The sequence below is a fragment of the Marmota monax genome, unplaced genomic scaffold, assembly GCF_021218885.2.
Source record: "Marmota monax isolate L192 unplaced genomic scaffold, Marmota_monax_Labrador192_F-V1.1 WCK01_AAM20220418_F8-fsc00074, whole genome shotgun sequence".
NCBI lineage: Eukaryota > Metazoa > Chordata > Mammalia > Rodentia > Sciuridae > Marmota > Marmota monax.
Window position 1 is genome coordinate 9,062,321 of NW_026694232.1, and position 22,123 is coordinate 9,084,443.

Consider the following 22,123-nt stretch of genomic DNA (forward strand, 5'->3'; position numbering starts at 1 on the left):
GCAGTTTAGGATCAACCAACTATAGTGCAACAAACTATAAGTCAGAAATGACCTACTACCACTGTCCATTTTTTATGGTTCATGAGCTAAAGGCAATTTTTACATTTTTTATGGATAAAAAATAGTCCAAAGATGATATTTCATGACGTGAAATTACATGAAATTCAGATTTCAGTATCAGTAAATAAAATTTGACTAAAATACAACCACATAAATTTGTATACCTACTGTCATAATCATTGCAGCATCAGAGTTGAGTAGTTGCAACAAACTTTATATAAAGTCCTCTCATCATTTCACACTGGTGCTGGTATACTACAAATCACAGTGACATAGTTACAACTCAACAGTATTTTGAGTGCCATGCCTGGCACCATATTTTGACATTTTATATATTGTCAGTATATAATCATCATGACAAAACAAGAAAAATGGACTCTAATATTACAATTTTTAAGGCACAATTTAGTGGGGATTACTTTATCGTTGAATTAGATTGTAAAACATTTAATTATGCAGTGGTATTTAGCTGGACCACCTATTTGAAATTACCTTGTCAAAGATGAATTCCAAAATCTCATAATACAGTTCTATTGTATTAAAATATCAAGACTCATTACAGATCAGCAGTCAGTATTAATAGATGAACATTTGTAATTATTTAATAGTAGGGAACATAAACTTTGAACTCCACTTTAGCAAAATATTATTCCCCCTAAAAAAAAAGATTATCATTCTTTTTATTAATAGGCTTCTGCTATAAAAGAAAATTGTATTGAATTTTTACTACATTGTTGTAATTTCTTTTTTCTCTCATCATAAGTACCTATATAACATCCTTAATTTTACCTTTCCACCCACAAAGCCTGAAGTTGAAATACTTGCTCTCTGAGCCTTTCCAAAAATATTTGATAACTCCTTGTCTAGTTCACATGCCAAACTGGGAAATTAAATCTGCATTTTACTGTTGAAAGATTATTTCATAAGAATAATTTATACTCTAAACCATCTTTTTTATGGTACCGAGGGGCTATCAACCACTAAGCCACATCCCTAGCCCTTTTTTCTTACATTTTATTTAGAGTTAGGGTCTCACTGAGTTGCTTAGGGACCTCACTGAGTTGCTTAGGGACCTCACTAAGTTGCTGAGGCTGGCTGTGAACTCACCTCCTGCCTCAGTCTCCTGAGCTGCTAGGATTACAGGCATGTGCCACTGTGCCCAGCTCCAAATTATCTTTTTTACAAATCTGTTTTTTAGAGGTAGTTCAGATTTATTTAAGTGTCTACATTTAACCATCTAATTTATTTTTTAATATTTTGGTTTTTTAGTTGTACTTAGACACAATGCCTTTATTTTATTTTTATGTGGTACTGAGGATCGAACCTGGCACCTCCCACATGCTAGGCGAGTGCTGTACCACTGAGCCACAACCCCCGCCCTAAACATCTAATTTTTCACAATAAATTTAGGAGTGCTTTAGTGTGAGCATCAGGGCCGGTTGTATGTAGACAAATTAGGTCTCCTACAGGTACTTGTAATTTGCAGTCTTGTGATTTTTAACTCAGAAAAACAAACCCCCAAAGACAATGCCATAATTGTTATTCATTCAGTGTTTCATTTATGTTTGTTATGTAGGCATTGATGTGGTACTAAAGACTAGATTTCATCAAAAAAAAAAAACTTTTTGAAGGGATATTTTTAAAAGACAGTACAAAAGAATCTTTACTTGAATACAAAAAGGCACTTGTTCTAGGTAATTATACAATTAGAGTCAACATCATTGTGGTTGCTTAAGTATTTGAATACCATAATGTCAAGGAAACTCCCCCCAAAATAGAAATCAATTGCTTAAAATCATGTACCTTATTTATGCTTTTAAAAATATTTTTCCTGGGCTGGGGATGTGGCTCAAGCAGTATCACACTCGCCTAGCATGCGCAGGGCGCTGGGTTCGATCCTCAGCACCACATAAAAATAAAATAAAGATGTTGTGTCTGCCGAAAACTAAAAAAAAAATATTGAAAAATTCTCTCTCTCTCTCTTTCTCTCTCTCTCTCTCTCTCTCTCTCTCTCTCTCTCTCAAAAAAAAAAAATATTTTTCCTGATTATAAAAATAGTAATTGTATACTTAAAAAAATAGTGAAAATTAAAGATATATTGGTTAATAATGTAATACAAACATCTAAATATATTTAGCATATTTTCTTTATATCTACTATATATGTGCTTTTAATGAATGTGTTATGATCATTAGTATTCATTTCTCTTTTTCTACAAAAACTGTATTATTAAGTAAAAAGTATACACATATTATATTCCATGTCTATAGGTTAAAACCTAAAAATTTACATAAAGTAACCTAAATTTAAAATTTACATATAGTAAATGTTAGACTTATTATCTTAGTCTGTTTGCATTGCTATAACCAAGTACCAGAGATTAGGTAATTTATAAAGAACAAGAACTTACTTCTCATAGTTCTACAGTCTGGAAAGTCCAAGATCAACACACAAGCAGGTTACATGGTGAGGGCTGCTCCCTGCTTCCAAGGTGCACCTTATTTGGGTAGAAGTTATGGAATAAAGAACAGGAGAGGGCAAACTCAGTGTTTTTATTTTGTTTTGTTTTGTTTTGTTTTCCTTTTTGCTGGTACTGGGGATTGAATTTAGGGCCTCATGGCATGCTAGACAATCAGTCTGCCACTGAGCTATATCCCCAGCCTTAAGGGCAAATTCTCTGAAGCCTCTTTTATCAGAACAATAATCCATGAGGGTAGAGCCTTCATGTCTTAATCACTTCCCAAAAAATCCCACCTCTCAGTACCATCAGAATGAGGATTAAGTGTCACCAACTTTGGAGGTGACAAACCAAGCACTTGCTATGTAAAATTTATATTATATTTTAGAAATGTATCTTTTGGTGAAATACAGTTTCTCATATGACCACATGTGAATAGGATTTTGGTGTATAGACTTTCATATGTATCTGTTCTTAAATTTTAACAAAAATATGGAGTGGAGCAAAGAATTCCATATCTTTGAAAGTCTTGCTTTTTGTATCCATTCTTCACAAACATATATTATCTCCTCTATCTAGATGCTAGGAGCATGATCTTGTAAGTTGTGGTGTTTACTCTCAAAATTCTTAATAGCATATAGAGAGAACAAAGAAATGAGTGCACTGTCCATAGACCTGTCACAATAGAAATGTAACTGAGGCAAGAACAAAAGTTGTGGAGGACAGAAGAGGGAAGTTTAACCTCAGACCAGGGTTAGCAGGGAGCATTCTGGAAGAACTGATGGCTATTTTACCTCCTGAGAGATGAACTATAAATTGGGCAGAGAGTGACACCAAGAAGCAAGAAGCAAAAGGGCAGGGGAGGGGGTTGGTGGCTCAGTGGTAGAATGCTTGCCTAGCATGTGTGAGGCACTGGGTTCATTCTCAGCACCACATATAAATAAATACTTTTTAAAAATGAGTTTTACCATCAACTAAAAAAAATTTTTTTTTTTTTTTAAAAAAGAAGCAAAGGGGGTTGCAGGTGCAAGGGCCAAGAGCTGGGAGGGTGCATGACAGTAAAGTGTGGTTAGAGAATGAGGGAGTGGTGAGATATGAGGCCACTGAGATGAGCACATGCTGTCTCTTGTGTGCTAGAACTTAGATGTTTTTCCATATTTCCTAAATATTGTCCCATAGATTTACCAAGCCTGCCTAGAGGAAAACTGAATTTAGTGTTCCTTGGGAAGATTCCCTAGGAAAACTGGTCTGATCTGTCCCACTCTGGGCTGCTACTGCTTCTGAGGGATGTTGTTCAGGCAATGCTTAGAACAGGCAGAAGACACCAGCACAGCCCAGGTTTCTAAATAGGGAAGAAAATCAGTCAGCATAGGTGTTCTGTTTAGTTATTGGAGATTAAGTAAAGGGAAAATATAGACATTTTAAAGATTTTCATGGTGTGGAATACATTGCCTAAATGAAGTGCAACACAATAATGATTAGACAGAATACAAAAGGCATCCTTTTAACTTATGATTTCTATTATAAGACTAAAATCTCTCAATGGTTAGATTTTATAGCTTGTTGCTTATTTATTATTTTTTATTTCTCATTTTAAAATAGAGGGATATTTCTCAGAAGCATCCTGTGAATTTGTAGTTCTTTCTTTTTTCTTTTGCTTAGCATAATATTTTTTAATTTATTCTAATTTGTTATATATGACAGCAGGATGCATTTCAATTAATTTTACGCATATAGCACAATTTTTCATATCTCTAATTGTACACAACATAGAGTCACACCATTCATGTCTTCATACATGTACTTAGAATAATGAAGTCCATCTCATTCCACTGCCATTTCTACGCCCCTTCCCCCTTGTAGTACTTTCTTTGTGGTGTATGTAACACAGGGTTACCTTGAATGCCAGCTTTCACAACATAAAGGAGTGTGCACCAGAGGTAAATCTGTGTACTACTTTATCAAGAAACTCCTATAACTGCTGTGTGCAGTGGCACACACCTATAACCTAATCTACTGAGAAGGCTGATGCAGGAGGATTGAAAGTTCAAGGCCAGTCTAGGCAACTTAGCAAGACCTTGTCTTAAAATGATAAATTAAAAGGATTGAAGATATAGCTCTATTGTAGAGCATGCCTGTGTTCAGTCCTCAATACAAGAAGGGAAAGAAAAGAAGAAGAAACTCCAATTACCAAAGGAGGATTGAAGGAAAAAAGTTGTACAAAATAATATGTTTAGTGATATATTTGATTCCTTACTAGTATACCCTCGTTACCTCTTTATAGCAACAAATAGTTTGACCAACTGCTAGTAAGCAGACCATACCCTGAGTAACATTTGTTTATTGTATCCCCACAAGTAGGGTGTTATTTTTGTTCCACCATAGTAACATATGGCATTACAATCCAGTATAGGAATTAGTATCAGTGGACATTACTATTGCTTCATTTCTTTCCTTCCTACTTACACATATTGACTGTAGGACATGGGTTTTCCTAAACATTCTTGATTTCATTTAACCTTTTAAAGTCAGGATTTACTAAATATATGTAACAAATAATGCTTGTATTTTTGTAAGTATTTTTCATACAGTTTTGAAACGTATCCTCAGATTATATGTTACAATTCACATCTTAGGACTGATATAATATTTATATATCAGTTTGTTGTAAAATTGAATATCATCTATTTTATTCATCATATTGTTGACTTTTAGTTCTACTTAATTTTAATATTCAGGTAATACAACTGAGTTTGTTCCCTGGCATGTCAGTCTTATAACAATTAAGTCTATGGTTGAACTATCCATCTTAAAGTAAGAATTTTTTGTTCTGTCTTACAGAGGATATATTTTCTCTTTCAGAATTACAGAGGATCATGTGATTCAGCATGGGCTGGTAGTGGATGGGACCAGCCTATCTCTTGCACTCAGGGAACATGAAAAACTATTTATGGAAGTTTGCAGAAATTGTTCAGCTGTATTATGCTGTAGAATGGCACCACTGCAGAAAGCAAAAGTATGTATATTTTACAAGTTCTATAAGATATTTAGATCTAAAAATATTAAGGTTAATGCCTAAATAGTTTCAATATGGTGGTATGCAGTATATGAATCTTTCTAGGAGCCAGTCTCTTCTCATATTATGAATTTTAATCATGTCCATTTAATTTTTAGGATTCTCAGAAGAGTACATATTGAAGTTTCAAGTATTCATGACGCAGAAAGTCTGTACTAAATAGCAGTTTGTGATCTTGCCAAACACAAATTTGAACTGTGATAATTAACATTGAACAAATTACTTAGTGAAAGAGCCTAGGAGTCTTGAATTCATCTGCACTTTCAGATGGTTCTGTTGATCTCTGCTTATTTCTACATTCTCATGAATTAATAATTCTTTGTTAAAAGTGGCTATCAAGTGATAAATAGGACTTTAGTAAAAAGTTAAAAAAGCCAATTCACTTGTAATGCATAGCTATTATGTATAGGAAATATTTACTTTTTAGCTACCTGTGATTCAAGTGAAAGCCTATGCAAACATTTTTTGTAATCCCACATTAGGACTTAGGCTATATTCTTCACAAATATCTCTTGCAATGCACATCTAAATACGGATTGTTTCACATATAAGTCTTAATAAATTAGATAATTTAATTTTGGGGGGGCTTTAAGGAATTTCATTATAGTGCACATATTATAATTCACATATCCTAATGTGTTAACTTTTTGTTACTGTGACAGAACCTGAGAAAATCACCTTGGAGCAGGAAAGATTTATTTTAGTTGACTGTTTCAGAAGCTTCAGTCTGTGGTTATTGTTTGGGGCATGAGGCAAGGCAGAACTTCCCTGGTTGAAGAACATGGCTTATGAAAGTTGCTCAGCTCATGACAGCCAGAAGGCAGGGGATGGGGGTCCTGGGGACAAGATATAGTCATCCAAGAGCATATACTGAAAGACACCTCACCTCAACTAGATCCCACCTCCAACAGTTTCCACCACTTCCCAGTAGTCCATTTAAATTATGAATCCCATATGGATTAATTCACTGATGAGGTTAGAGTCTTCATGATGCACCATTTTCTAAAAGCCCCACCTCTGAACATTACTGCATTGGGGACCAAGCCTTCAATACATGAGACTTTGGGTACATTTCATTTCAAAACACCACAACCAATGTATGGATACTGAAACTGGAGACCAAACAGAGTTAATACCTAGGGACTTGTTATTTCCCTTTTTTTTTTTTTTTTTTTTTTTTTGGTACTAGGGATTGAACCCAGGGCTTTACCACTAGACCACATCCAGCCCTTTTTTTTTTATTATTATTGTTGTGTTTTATTTTTGTTTTGAAACAGGGTCTTACTAAGTTGCTTAGAGCCTAAGTTGCTGAGACTGGCCTTGAACTTGTGATCCTCCAACCTCAGCCACCCAAGTTGCTGGGATTACAGGAGTGCCCCACCATGCTTGGCTTGCCTAGGTTCTTTACAAAAGGGCATTCAAGAATGTCAGAGAAATCTGAATTTAATATTGATTGCTTTTTTTAAACTTCAGATTTTGCTTATTACAAAAGAAAACAATGGTTGTTCCTCGATAGCAAGTAAAAGAATAAGAAAAAACATTTTGTCTGACAATTCAATTATTTGAAGTTATTTATTAATAATTTTATTTTTTATACAAGTTATTACTTTTTGAAAATTTAAGATACATTTTAAAAATTATTTCTCATTACTCAAAATTCAAACATAATACCCTGTTTGGTTATGACATTTCTGAAAGACATTCCTAAAACCTTAATGGAGGCATTCCTCAAAAAAATGAACCCCAGTACATAATATTATCTAATATAAAATTAAATATTTTTTAGTATTATCCTTATTGTAGTCATTTGAGAAAAATGACATTGCACAGTGCAAGACAGTCAAAAATTTTATCATAAAGAAATAATTCATTGTATGTCTTCCAGGTAATAAGACTAATAAAAATCTCACCTGAGAAACCTATAACACTGGCTGTTGGTGATGGTGCTAATGATGTAAGCATGATACAAGAAGCACATGTTGGCATAGGTGATTGACTTTTTTCCTGAATTTTAAAGTTGCTGTAATTATTTGGTGTTTTTGGATTTTCCTTTTGTAAATTAAAATACAATGTCAAATATATACATGAAAACTAAATGCAACGTTGGTAATATGTCTAGTGTATCCGCATCAGAAATTATTATAATTAGGCACACTATTTAGGATATTTTAGTTATAAATTTTAAAGGAAATATTACATTAGTGAATCATATCTTTGCCAATTTTAATTTATAATAAAAATAACTTTATTTTTACATGCCATCTCATACCTTGTAAAATACTTTCACATTATTTTATCCATAAATTTATGATTTACATGGTTGCCCTTATGGTTTAAAATTCTTTTTTTAATATTTATTTTTTAGTTATAGGTGGACACAATATCTTTATTTTATTTTTATGTGGTGCTAAGGATCAAACCCATTGCCTCACACATGCTAGGCGAGCACTCTACCTCTGAGCCACAGCCCCAGCCCCCAAATTCTTATTTTAGAATTACTGTGATTATTTGTGAAACTAAAGGTTCTGTAACACATTTGAAGACAATTTTTAGAGATGAGAAATAATACTAACAATAGTAAAAAGATAAAAAGTCAAATAATTTTGTGATTTTAATGCCTTTATTCTAATTTCTATTTTGCCTAAGACTTTATTGGGTTCAGAGTACTAATACCATTAGTATTAGTAATAAATTATTATAATAAATAATAAATTTAGTAATAAATTATTAATCATTTCCTATTTTAACATATTCTGACTATCTTCTTCTGTCATTTTATTTTATAAATACAGACTCAAAGAGAAAAGTATGGCTATAAATTTTTTTGCTGTTGTCAAAGGATAAAATTTGAGAGTTAGGCTAACATTTGTTCTGTAATAGTCTTCATTATTGCCTATGACAGTTTTCAAGTCTACTATTTCCAATTTATCCCTCAAAACAACTCCTTCCTCTTTGGGATAATTAACTGTTCATTTTGAAATTTTAATTTTCTTTCTAGTTTGTACACTGTTGTTCCCCTTAAATCTCCATAATAATTTGATAATTTCATATATCATACATTAAAGCATACAAAATTTGCTTAATATATGACAAAGGAGATATTTCAAATAAGAAAGGAAATACATTATTCAATAAAAAGTGTTGATTAAACTAGTTAGTTATTTGGGAAAGAAGAAAAAAGTTAAGTCTTCTATTATTAAAGCAAAAGAAATTCCATATGGATTAAGGATTTAAATAATTTATCACCATAAAAATGAATTGAAAATGTAATGAATAGTTCTATTATTTGAGTTGTGGAAAGTTCTCTTAAGTACAATACCAAAGCAAGGAACTTAAGAGAAGTTTTTTGTTTTTGTCTTTTGGGGGGATACAGGGATTGAACTCAGGGACACTTGACCACTGAGCCACATTCCCAGCCCTATTTTGTGTTTTATTTAGAGACAGGGTCTCAGTGAGTTGCTTAGCGCCATGCTGTTGCTGAGGCTGGCTTTTAGCTTGTGATCCTCCTGCCTCAGCCTCCTGAGCCACTGGTATTACAGGTGTGCGCCACCGCACCTGGCTTAAGAAGTTCCTTGTTATAGAGAAAAAATTAGTATGTCTGGCAAAGGTAAAATCTCCCCCAAAACAAATTTCAGTGGGACACTAGTAAGGAATACTTGTAAAATAGATGACCAAGTCTTAATACTTCTAAATATGTGAAGTCTTAACAAATTAACAAGAATAAGAAACACACTCTAGTAGATATATGTGGAAAGATGTGAGTTCCAAATGAGAAGTATAAGATGAATACAAAGTATATGAAAAAAGTGTTTCATCTCTGTAACAATCAAAGGAATGTAAGTTAAAATTGCCTAGCAGATTGGCAACAATTACAAAGATTGATAAATCTGAAGTTGACAAAGATACAGAATAAAAAATGATTTTATACAGCTTTAGGGAGAGTGTAAATTAGTATGCCCTGCATTATTGTGCATGACAAAAAAGTTTAATTCTATGCTTCTTGATCAATAGTGCACCCAGGAATTTCTTCTAATAATTGAATGTGTTGTAATGATATGTATATCGTCAATAAAGTTTATATCTATAAAGTAACAAATGCAAGTTACAAAACAAATACTCTCATTTTTGTACACATTTTTATATATATTAAATACATCTACACATGCATGTAAAATACAGAAAGAAAAATTCTAAGAGGATATAGGCTAAAAATTGTTTTTCCCCGTAAGTGTTGTGAATATAGATTTTTTTTTCTCTGCCTCTTCATTTTAGAACATTTTGATACTTTCTTTTTTTTTTTTAAGTTTTTTTTTTTTATTATTTTTTTAAACTCTTTTTTTTTTTTTTTTTTTTAGTTCTTGGCAGACACAACATCTTTGTTCATATGTGGTGCTGAGGATCGAACCCGGGCCGCACGCATGCCAGGCGAGCGCGCTACCGCTTGAGCCACATCCCCGGCCATTTTGATACTTTCATGATAAATAATTATTTTTTAGTTTTAAGTGGACACGATATCTTCATTTTATTTTTATGTGGTGCTGAGGATAGAACCCAGTGCCTCATGCATGCTGGGCGAACACTTTACCACTAAGCCACAACCCCAGCCCCATGACAAAAATTTTGAAGGTTAATTTTGAAAAATAATTTTTAAAAGTTGCTTTTGGTCAAAAAACACAAACATGGTGATCTCTGATTTTGTTTTTTTGAAACCTAAAGGATTATTGTAACCTAAAGTACTCATTTTTCAGATAAAATGATGCACTGATTTCAGATTGTACATTTTTTTCAATTTATTTATTTTAAATTTACATTTTTCTTTTAAAAGTACATTTGACTTACTTATGACAGTTTAAAGTAGCTAAATATGCCTATTTTTTACTACAGCAAAGTTGTTCAAGTTTAACATTTTTATATTCACTAGAACTAGTAAAGACAAAGTTGTTTAGCACTCTTTTCATTAGATGTTTATTACCCAATACTTTGTGCTTATTGGTACAATAATCGATGCTTCTGCTAGATCCTGAACTTTTAATATTATTTTTATTTTAATTGTATTTTTTTTATATTGTAATTCTTTGAATATTGGTGTTACATGTCTTGTATATATTACAGCTTTATATTAAACTACACATTTAAGTGGGACAACCTTTTGGATCGCTGCGAATTGCTGTATATTAGGATTTAGTGTTTCTAAGTCCAGGTTCAACTACTAAAATATTTAAGATATTTATAGCTGTTTCATGAAAATTAAACTTATGAGTTATCAGTGGACATTCCTTTTTGTCTTCTTTATTACAGGAATCATGGGTAAAGAAGGAAGACAGGCTGCAAGAAACAGTGACTATGCAATAGCTAGATTTAAATTCCTCTCCAAATTACTTTTTGTTCATGGTCATTTTTATTATATTAGAATAGCTACTCTTGTACAGTATTTTTTTTATAAGGTGAGTTTTATATGGATTTTTAGGATCAATTATTGATGTAGTAATTTGAAATTTTAATTTAAGGAATGTTATAACCATATTAATTATTCTTTAATTATTTTAATGACATATATGACAGCAGAATGCATTTTGATTCATTGCAAATTATTCTTAAAAAATAGTTTTTGTAAATAAAACATCGGTACCTTTGTAATTAACATGTACTGACAGAATGCAAATCAGTGGTTTTCTGGGACCAAGAGTATAGGTGATAGATTTAACTAGAAAGGAATATAAAAGAACTTTTGGAATTGATGGGAGAGTTCTCTAATTTTATGGTGATGTTGGTAGTATATAAATTTGTCAAAACACATCAAAACTTACACTTATATTGATGTCTTATTCTGTACATATTCAGCTGCAATAAGTTTGATTTCCTTAAGGTTACTTCATCTTGAGTAAATAAGTTTTAATTTAACTCCAACTTGATGATTTCAAGCAGAGGTTAAATTTGTTTTGGTCTGTTAGTAAGCTAGTAAAGTGGTGAGCTTCTCAGTACAGGGTTTTTGTATGCATAAAGTGAAATACTTAGGATTACAAATAAAAATGTTGAAATACATTTCTATCTCTGGACCCTTTGGGAAATGTGGGAATCTGTAGACGTCATGTTAAATGCCTCTGTTACTAAAACATTTAATATGCCAGAATGTCTTATATTGCATATATTTCTATAATTTATAGCTATAGGCTGGGGATAGAACATAGATTACATATTACTATAAAATGATGTGGCAGTTTTCTTCTAATTTACTGTTCTGGCTTTTACTTGTAATATGAGAATAGATTGAGGTAGTAAAATGTTTTGATAGTTCTGTTTATTGTGTACTTTAAATATTTTTGCATTGTAAAGCTATCATGGCCAAAAAAAATTAAGTAAATCTTGCTTATTGTACTGTGTATCAACTATATTGAATGAGAGTTGGAAGATTGAAAATTCAAAATAATGGTATTACTTGGCAGTGATGGGAGATGAGGGTATGTTCATTCTCATATCTACACTGCTCCTTCAAATGCTTTTAGGTATTTTTTAAATAGAATGAGAAACCTACTTTCCCATTTTATGTGGACAAGTCCTTATGAAAAAAATCCTCAGGTTGCCATATTAACTGAGATTGTGTTTCTGGACCCTTTATCATATTTAGGAATTCTTTTCTCTTTTAGTCCAAAATATTTTAATTGTTTTCCATTTAATCTTTTTTTTTTTTTCAGAATGTGTGCTTTATCACACCCCAATTTTTATATCAGTTCTACTGTTTGTTTTCTCAACAAGTAAGTAAATAGAAGCTTGTGTTTCGTTCTTTTAGAATAAGATAAGTGTGTTCAAATTTTGATAGATATCTAGAAGGACTTTTTCATTTTTCTAAGTCCTGCAGGTAACTATACAAACTTCTCTGAGTATTATGCTTAGTCAGCATAACATGCATAATATTTATTCTGGTTTTCAGTCTAAAGTCTAATGTTGATACCAAAAATTTATTTTAATTCATGATGCTTTTTTTTCATTTTTCTTACTCCTGTAAGTAACTAGACAAAACTTTTCTGATTAGCAATTAGCATATCACTCATAAATTTTATTTATTCTAGTTTTCAGTTTGAGATAAATGTTGATTACAAAATATATTAAAATTCTAGATGCTTTTTAAAGAATTGATATTAACTCTTTAACAGCTTGTGAGAAAATTTTGATAATTTGTTTCAATTATTTTGTGATATTTCTACAGAATCCATATGAAGCCACACCAAATAACTATTTAGAGGTTCACCTCATCTTAATTCTTGGCTCACAATTTTTAAAAATTTTGTGTGTGTGTGTGTGTGTGTGTGTGTGTGGAGTTGTAGATGGACAGCATGCCTTTATTTTATTTATTTCATTTTTATGTGGTGCCAAGCATTGAATCCAGTGCCTCACACATATTAGGCAAGCACTCTGCCGTTGAGCTGCTAAGCTCAATGACTCACAATTTTTTATGAACTTTAGTGGTTTAGTCCAGGGATGACATACAGGTTTTACCACAGAAGCTAATGTAAATAATTGATAGAAACACCTAGAATGCTATGTTAAAAAGGTTTCTGGAGTTTAAGAGAGGGAAAATGCTGTAATTTATTAGTGATTGTAATGGGCACAGAGTGGGTCTTTAGTTGTACACATGTCTCATATTTGCCATTCCTGATTTACTGTTTTATGTTACAGAAAAGGAAAGTGAAATTCAAAGAGATTAAGTAATTTGCCCAAAATAAGATAGCTAAGTTCATGACTAAACTATGACTTAGACCTACTGCTTCTGACTAATTGAGCACCCTTTTCACATACCATACTTTATCAAGTTAAGCAAGACATGTATTCTAATTTATTGAAAAAAATAAGAACTTAATTATCTTAAATTGTTAGGTTTTCTTTTCATGTGTCGTTCCTCCTTAATTACTATTTTCAACTCTGTTTACAAGCTGAACTCTAAATTTTAGATATCTACTCAGGTAGGCATTAATTGTCAGTAACAGTTTATCTGAATTAAATAAAGAATGCTATAAGACCATATGACAAAGGGACCTGACCTTTTTTGATTACATGTTCAGGGAGTTTACAGTATAACTTGGGAGTCAGTATTAATAGCAATGAAACAACATATAAAAGCATAGGCACAGTGCTAAGCTTTTAGTACCAACAGTGGCATCTGTGACTCTTTAAAGAACACTATCAGCAAGGACTTGTGTCACTGTGAAAAGTTTCATGGAAGAAATTGAGACTTATTTATTTATTGTCCTAGAGAGAGTGAGGGATGTAGATGGGGAGACTGAGCTATGAAAGCAAAACTATATGTATAGCATACCGAAGGGATAATAAGAAGCTTAGGATGCATATAGAATTGTTTAAAACTATTATCACAGTGACCAAGTTGTGGAGAATCTTGAAATATAGATCCAGTTCACTATAATTCCAAAAACAACTGACATAGCAAAATATTTCAGTTTCTACACAGAATTTAAATCTAGGAACACTATATGTTAATGTCCATTTAAAAAACTAATTGGAGGGCTGGCGTTGTGGCTCAGCAATAGAGCACTCACCTAGCATTGTGTGAGGCCCTGGGTTCGATCCTCAACACCACATATAAATAAATAAAATAAAGGTATTGTGTCTACCTACAACTAAAAATAATAATAATAATTAAAGTAGATTTTGTTTTAATTGAAAAAACTGTAGTTTTATCCTTTTTTAACATGGTTATTTGTGATTATACACAAAAATATAATAGGAATACATAATTTAGAATGTCAAAATTTCCTCTTATTTCTCTTTCTAGACACTGTATGACAGCGTGTACCTGACTTTATACAATATTTGTTTTACTTCCCTTCCTATTCTGATATATAGTCTTTTAGAACAGCATATAGACCCTCATGTATTACAGAACAAGCCCACCCTCTATCGGTAAGTATTTTCCAGCATTTAAGTGTCCATTGTTTTCTGATTACAAGTATTGTATTTAATAGTTAGCAGTTTAACACGTACCTAAAAAATAAGCAAATATGTAGAAGTGTCTGCTAAGGGGTTGGAGAGTAGTAGAGCTTAGCTATTGAGGCCCTGGCTTCAGTCCCCAGCACCACAAAAATAAATAAATAAAAATATTTTACTAAGCATGATTATTTTATGGTTTATAGTTGCTGAATACCAAAGAGAAATTTTGAATTTTTCCTATGTTTTTAAGAATGCATGCTTTCATTCCATTAATACCTTGTGTGATTGTGTAATTTGTACTTAACTGTTGTAAACCAGTTAATATTCTACTTTGTGTGACAAGTTATTCAGTAATTGTTAGTCTCTAGAATTCCTTAAGAACTAATTTATGTCTTACTTTTGCCAAATTTATGAATGATAATCCATGCAAAATGCAAGTCGATATTGATCCCTGTTCTCTGCTTTATTCCTGCTTTTCTAGAAGCAAGTTATCACCAGAGCTCTGGAATCAGGCAGGGATAGCTGAAGCTTCCCTTCATAAACTCTTATTATAGAGAGGCTACGGAGGTACCATTTACAGAGGTGTATCCAGTTATCCAAATATAAAATAACTTACTTTGATTTCCCAGGTTATCTAGCACAGGGCTTAACCCAAGATTAACACAGATTATTTTTCCCCATAATAACTATTATTGAAAATGCAGAAGCCAACTCAAATGACCTCACTTGAAGGAGACATAGTCAGACTGGTTGAATATCAACAGAATGCAGTACAGATAAATCAGCTTTTCACAACTAAACTGAAGTCATAATGCGCATATATTTCTTTATCAAATGAGAAAATGTATGAATTTCATTATGTGAACTATAAGCTGTTACCCCTATGTATGCTATTACTAGAACTGGTGGTTTGTCAATTTGAGCATATTTATTCTTCTAATATTTTCTAAAAAATTTAAATTAAAACTCCTTGTTTTTTATTATCAAATTATAATAATTATTCTGTAGGTAAAATATGAATCCTAATGTTTTCCTTTTTTTAATTCACAGGGACATTAGTAAAAACAGTCTCTTAAGCATTAAAACATTTCTTTATTGGACCATCCTGGGTTTCACTCATGCCTTTATTTTCTTCTTTGGATCCTATTTTCTAATGGGGAAAGACATATCTCTGCTTGGAAATGGCCAGGTAAAATATATAATGTCTTAAAGAATGCTTTTTTTTTTTTTTTAATTTCAATATTTATTGTTTAGTTTTCGGCGGACACAACATCTTTGTTTGTATGTGGTGCTGAAGATCGAACCTGGGTCGCACCCATGCCAGGCGAGCGCGCTACCGCTTGAGCCACATCCCCAGCCCCTTAAAGAATGCTTATCAATATTTTCATTTGGTTTAGTTTTTTATAATTTTCTGTCATGGAAAATAAAATATAAATTCAACTTATTATAAAATTTCAGATACTAAATTAAAATACAAATATAAAAAGGTTTTAACTTTTTTCACTTAAGTTTCATACATTAATGAATTCCTTAGAACTGCCAGTGTGCAGTTCTAAGGAAAACATAACTGTAATACAGTGTAAATAAAATGAGACTCAAGTTACTAGACTGTTTTGCTGTTCAAAAATTAGTTTATACAAAGATATATGTTAATACCCCTGCATGCTGTTTACCTCAGGACTGTATTCTAATAACAGGTATCATTTATTTGGTACTTACTTTTGTGCTAAGTGCTGTATATATCCCATGCCCATTATCCTTACAGTAATCCTATTACAAGGGTGTAATTCTGTTTTTCAGATGAGAAATAGTGGTTGTTTGATTTTAATTGCATGAATTGATTGTTTATTTATGGAGTGCCACCATACTCTTCAGTGCACACTGGCAGTTCTAAGGATGTCATTAAGTTACTATTTAATATGGCCACTTTTCTGAAATATGAAATTTAAAAAAGAATACTAAACAGTATACCGTTCCACTGTGCCTTGATTGGAGTGCTTATGTTGAGACGCTTGTGGCAGAACTAGGCCTCTCTTTCTGGCTTAGGTGGGTTAGAAGAACAGAAATGACAGTGGTTGGTACTATAATAGACTGGATTCCTTTGTTGTGTCTGTCAGCTTTGTGTCTCTGATCAAAATACCTGATGAACAATTCAGAAAGATTTATCATGGCTCACTGTTTTTAGAGGATTCAGTTCATAGTCCACTGGCTTCTAGACAGAAATGTGGAACATTACAGAGGAAAGCTGCTCAGCATATGACAGCTGGGAAGCAGAGAAAGAGGCAGATAAACCTTTCTATTTACCTACTTCCTTCTCACCTTCCAGGAGTCCATTCATCTCTCAGAGCCCTCATGATCCAATCTTTGCCTAAAAGACCCACCTCTGAACTTTGAAACATTGGGGCTCATACTTTAGCACATAAGCTTTGTGGGGGACATTTCATATCCAATCTATAACATTTTATTTCTTTTTAATTGGCAACACTTGGATCTTACATAATATGTTTGGAGACACAGAAATACAATCTTTGCAACTGAAAGAGTGTAAGGTTTTATTTGTTCACCAAACATATTACTGAGGACCAAACATTCCCAGGTAATATACTAGGCTCTGAATTATATATAAGAGTAACTTACATACTTTGATATGAGTTTAGAGTCTTCTAAGTGACTACAGAAATGGAGCAGGTACACTAGTAACAATATAGGCTAGTGCAATTAAGGAAATAGCTTTCAAATATATAGAGGCCTTATCCATGCTCATCTCTTTAGGTTACAGGGTAGGAACATAAATGTTTTGTCACTGCACTTTTGAGGACATATTAAGTCTGATTCGGATAAAAATATGAGTCTAGTGTGTTTTGTGTAACACAAGGGTACATCACTTTCCAAGTAATAATTATCTTTTATTTTCCTCTGTGCCAATTATATTACATGCTTTTGCTTATTAAATCATAATAATCCTGCATGAGAAAAAATTATTTTTTAACTTTTTTACATATTAGAAAATTTATAACCTCAGAGAGATAAGTATTATAAGAGTAGAATTCTAACTCAGTCTGTGTGCTTAGTCATGATCCTTAATACCTTTGTAAAAACAACTGTTAGCCTGGTGCCCTTCTACTCAGCCTTGCCACCTTTGCAGGGTATAGTAACCATAGAGCACAGATACATGAGAGTGCCCACTTCCTATTAAATAGTAAGGTGGAAGCAGACAGATGAAGAGGTCAAGGAGTATTAAGGCAGAAGTCATTGAATGAAAAGAAAATTAAAGAGATCTTTTTTGCTAGTTACTACTTTTTTTTCCTGGTTTTAAAAATATGTACACATTGTGGTAAATATTTTTAAAATATAGGAAAAAATATAAAGAAGGTAAATCATGGTCTAGGGTTGTAGTTTAGTGGTAGAACACTTACCTAACATGTGTGAGGCTCTGGGTTCAATCTTTAGTACCACCAAAAAAAGAAGAAACTAAATTGCCTGTTATACCTCTATCCACATATTATTGCTTCTGTTTTTAAACAGATTTTGTCTGTTTTAACAAATTTCCTTTCATTCGTTTTGTAACTTTTGCAGTTTTCATTATCATTATAATTTGCATCTCCTTATTTCTTAACATTCTAACCTGTGATTTTTCATATTATTATAGTTTTTTTCATAGCTACACAATACTCTATTACATTATGTGAGTATTCTTTTTTTCCTTTTTTTTTTTTTTTTTTTTTTTTTTTTTGTGGTGCTTGGTATTGAACCCTCAAGCCTTGTACATGTGAGGCAAGCACCCTACCAACTGAGCTATATCCCCGGCCCAAGTATTCTCTTACTTTGAGAATTTAAGTTTGCTTCTACTTTTTAGTGGCTTTTTGTTGTTGTTGTTTTTTAAGAGACAGTGTCCCACTATATTTTACCCAGGCTGATCTTAGACTCCCAGGCCCAAGCGATCCTCCGGCCTCCGTCTCCTGAGTAGGTGGAACAACAGGTGCACACCATCATGTCTAGCTTTAGTGACTTTTTAAAATTAAATTTTTAGCATTCTTTATACAAAGATAGAACCTTAATTCAGGATAAATTGTTGGTCTTTAGTATAAAAGTTTTTTCTCTCATCACCTGCTTAATTTGTTTTTGTTTTTTAACACAAATTATAAATCATTAACCTTCAATTATTAACCTAATGCCCCCTTTACCTTGCCAGTTATATCATGCATGTAGTGTATATACTAATAAAAATTAATCTGCTACTTACTGCTGCCTCTAGAAATAATGGAAAAGAAACACACACTGGAACTATTCAGAATAGGATTTACATTCTGGCACCTGTAGTAGTAGTAGTTGTTGTTGATGTTATTATTATTATTTATTATTATTATTATTATTTAGTTTCCTCTCCGTCAAAATAAGAGGTGTGTCCCTACCTTGCAAGTTTTCTGTATTAAGTGACACATAAAACATTAATCACAGTGGCAGTTAATACAAGTACTTGGTAAGTCTTAATAGTAATAGTTGCTATTTATACTATCAAATCATTACACTAGAGAAGGCCTGTGCTGATCTACTTTTCCCAGAAATTTTCTTTTTAACTGTGAAAGTCCCCTTGCTATCTTTTCTAGTTCTAAACCATTGTTAATGTTTCCTCTTTAGGTTGCTTTTGCCTCTCTACCTCAGTTCCTCTCTTCATCACTAGTTCTTATTTGAACCCACAGACCCCTGTCCTTTAGCTCCAGCTCCCTCTTTTATATCTGTGCTAAAAATCTGTTTAGAGTTGTATCTAGTACAAGTCTCATTGTTCAGTGCACATATGTTGATGCTTCCTGTTTTCCATTGCCGCAGTCCGGCTGCAGCAAAATAACCCGGGGGTGACGAGCAACTTGTGTACATTGATACAGCAGGAGTGGGAGCCGTTTATTGTAGGACAGGAGGGGTATATATACATTACACACAGCTTATCTTAATTAACATAAACTAGAGACAGCAGTCAACCAATAAGGAATCTCCACATTTAATGGCTCTATTTCATTAGGCAAAATGTCATGGAGTATTTGCTCCATATAATTGAGTATTTACATTTGGGGAGTAAGTGTTAACTATCATTATATCTTCTTGTTGGATTGTTACCTTTACTAGGATGTAGTGGAATTTTTTTGTCTCTTCTGATTAATTTTTGCTTGAAATATGCTTTGTCAGATATGAAAATAGCTACTCCTGCTTTTTTTCTTGAACATATGCATGGAATATTTTTGTCATCCTTTTACTTTCAGCCTTTGGATGTCTTTGCCTATTAAAATGAGTCTCTTGTGAACAGAGTATAGTTGGATTATGTTTTTTGATCCATTCTGGTTATCCATGTCTTTTAACTGGGGAATTGAGACCATTAACATTTGGCATTAGTATGGATATGTGTTTGTGGTTTCCTCCCTTTTTTTTTTTTTTTTTTTTTTTTTTGCTATATTTTGACCAGTCTGGATTCTTATTTAGTGAATTCTTCTGTTGAACTTCCTGTGTTTGGGAGCTTTGGAAATTGTTCTTTTGTTTCTCTGTGTGCAGTTTATCTTTGAGTATTCCTTGTAGTGCTTCCTTGGTGCTCATGAATTCTTTCAGTTTATTCTTGTCATGGAAAATTTTTATTTCCCCCTCAAATCTGAGCTTTGCTAGGTATATTAACCTTGGCTTGTTTTCTTCTAGGGTTTAGAATATCTCATTCCAGGCCCTCTTTGATTTTAGAGTCTGAGTCAAGAAATCAAAAGTAGGCTTTATTGGTTGCCTCTAAATGTGACATGATGTTCCTCTCTTGCAGCTTTTATTGTTCTTTTTTTATGTTCTGTTAGGCATTTTATTATGATATGTCTTTATGAGCTTCTCATTTGAATACATCTATTTGAGGTCCTATAACCCTTCTTTTTGTGGACGTCTATCTCATTTCTGATAGGAAAAGTTTTCTGTAACTATCTCATTGAAAATGTTCTTTATGCCTTTAGTTTGTATCTCCATATTCTTTTTGGGTTTTTTTAGAGAGAAAGAGAGAAAGATTTTTTTTGAGAGAGAGAGAGAATTTTAATATTTATTTTTTAGTTTTCCGCAGACACAACATCTTTATTTTTTGTATGTGGTGCTGAGGATCCAACCTGGGCCACACACATGCCAGGCAAGTGCGCTACCGCTTGAGCCACATCCCCAGCCCTCCATATTCTTTTCTATCCCAATGATTCTCAGATTTGGTCTTTTAATGTTGTTCAATAGTTATTGTATATTCTGGTCATGTTCTGTAATTTTGTTCCCTTTATTGCATTCTGTGTAATCAAAATCATATAACCTATCTTCAAGGCCTAAAGTTCTGTGTTCAGTGACTGGGGTTCTATTTACTACACAATCTATTGATGCCTTCAAGTGAGTTTTTTGATTGATTGTGTCTTTCATATCTAAGAGTTCTACTTAGTTTCTTTTCACTATTTTTATGTCTTTATTAATAAAGTACTCTTTCATCTCCTATATTTGCTTTCTTAATTCCTTCCTTAGATATTCTTTTAGTTCACTGAACTTTTTTTTTACATTTTATTTTATTTTTATTGGTTCTTTTTAGTTATACATCACAGTAGAATTCATTTTGATATAATTATACAAGCATGAAACATATCTTACTCTAATTAGGACCCCAGTCTTGTGGATGTACACAATGGTGGGATTCACTGTGATGTACTCATATATGTACATAGGAAGATTATGTCAGATTTATTCCACTGTCTTCCCTTTTCTTACCCTCCCTCCCTTCCCTTCATTCCCTTTTGCCTAAACTTCTGAATATCTCTTCTTCCCCCCTCCCTGCCATTGTGGGTTAGTATCCAAATATCAGCAAAAACATTTGACCTTTGGCTTTTTGAGACTGGCTTATTTCACTTAGCATTATAGTCTCCAGATCCATCTATTTACCAGCAAATGTCATAAAGTCATTCATCTTTATGGCTGAGTAATACTCCATTGTATACATATACCACATTTTCTATATCCATTCATTTGTTGAGGGCACCTAGGTTGGTTTCATAGCTTAGCTACTATGAATTGAGCTGCTATAAATATTGATATGCCTGTGTCACTATAGTATGCAGATTTTAAATCTTTTGGATATATACCAAGGAGTGAGATAATTGGGACAAAAATGGTGGTTCTATTCCTAGTTTTCTGAAGAATCTCCATACTGCTTTCCAGAATGGATGCACCAATTTGCAATCCCATCAGCTGTCTATGAGTATACCCTTTTCCCCACATCCTCAGCAATTTTTATTGTTTCCTGAATTCTTGATAATTGCCATTCTGACTAGAGTGAGATAGAATCTCAATGTAGTTTTAATTTGCATTTCTCTAATTACTAGAGATATTGAACATTTTGTTCATAAATTTTTTTGACCATTTGTATTTCTTCTTCTAAGAATTGTCTGTTCAGATCCTTTACCCATTTATTGATTGAGTTATTTGGGGTTTTGTTGTTAAATCTTTTTAGTTCTTTATATATCATGGAAATTAATACTCTACCTGAGGTGCAGGTGGCAAAAATTTTCTCCTATTCTGTAGGATCTCTTTACATCTTGATTGTTTCCTTT

At 32.7% G+C, this 22,123-nt stretch overlaps 1 protein-coding gene across 6 annotated transcripts in view; it reads left to right on the forward strand.

The window, feature by feature from the left end:
* The window catches only part of Atp11b (ATPase phospholipid transporting 11B (putative)), a 114,817-nt gene that overhangs the window by 60,105 nt on the left and 32,589 nt on the right, over nt 1-22,123 (forward strand). For all 6 annotated transcript variants that reach the window (XM_046466842.2, XM_046466841.2, XM_058586208.1 and 3 more), the window contains 6 exons: nt 5,381-5,534; nt 7,480-7,582; nt 10,893-11,038; nt 12,287-12,346; nt 14,380-14,507; nt 15,585-15,723. In XM_046466842.2, coding sequence (XP_046322798.1) covers nt 5,381-5,534; nt 7,480-7,582; nt 10,893-11,038; nt 12,287-12,346; nt 14,380-14,507; nt 15,585-15,723 — 730 coding nt within the window. The remainder of the gene's footprint in view (nt 1-5,380; nt 5,535-7,479; nt 7,583-10,892; nt 11,039-12,286; nt 12,347-14,379; nt 14,508-15,584; nt 15,724-22,123) is intronic.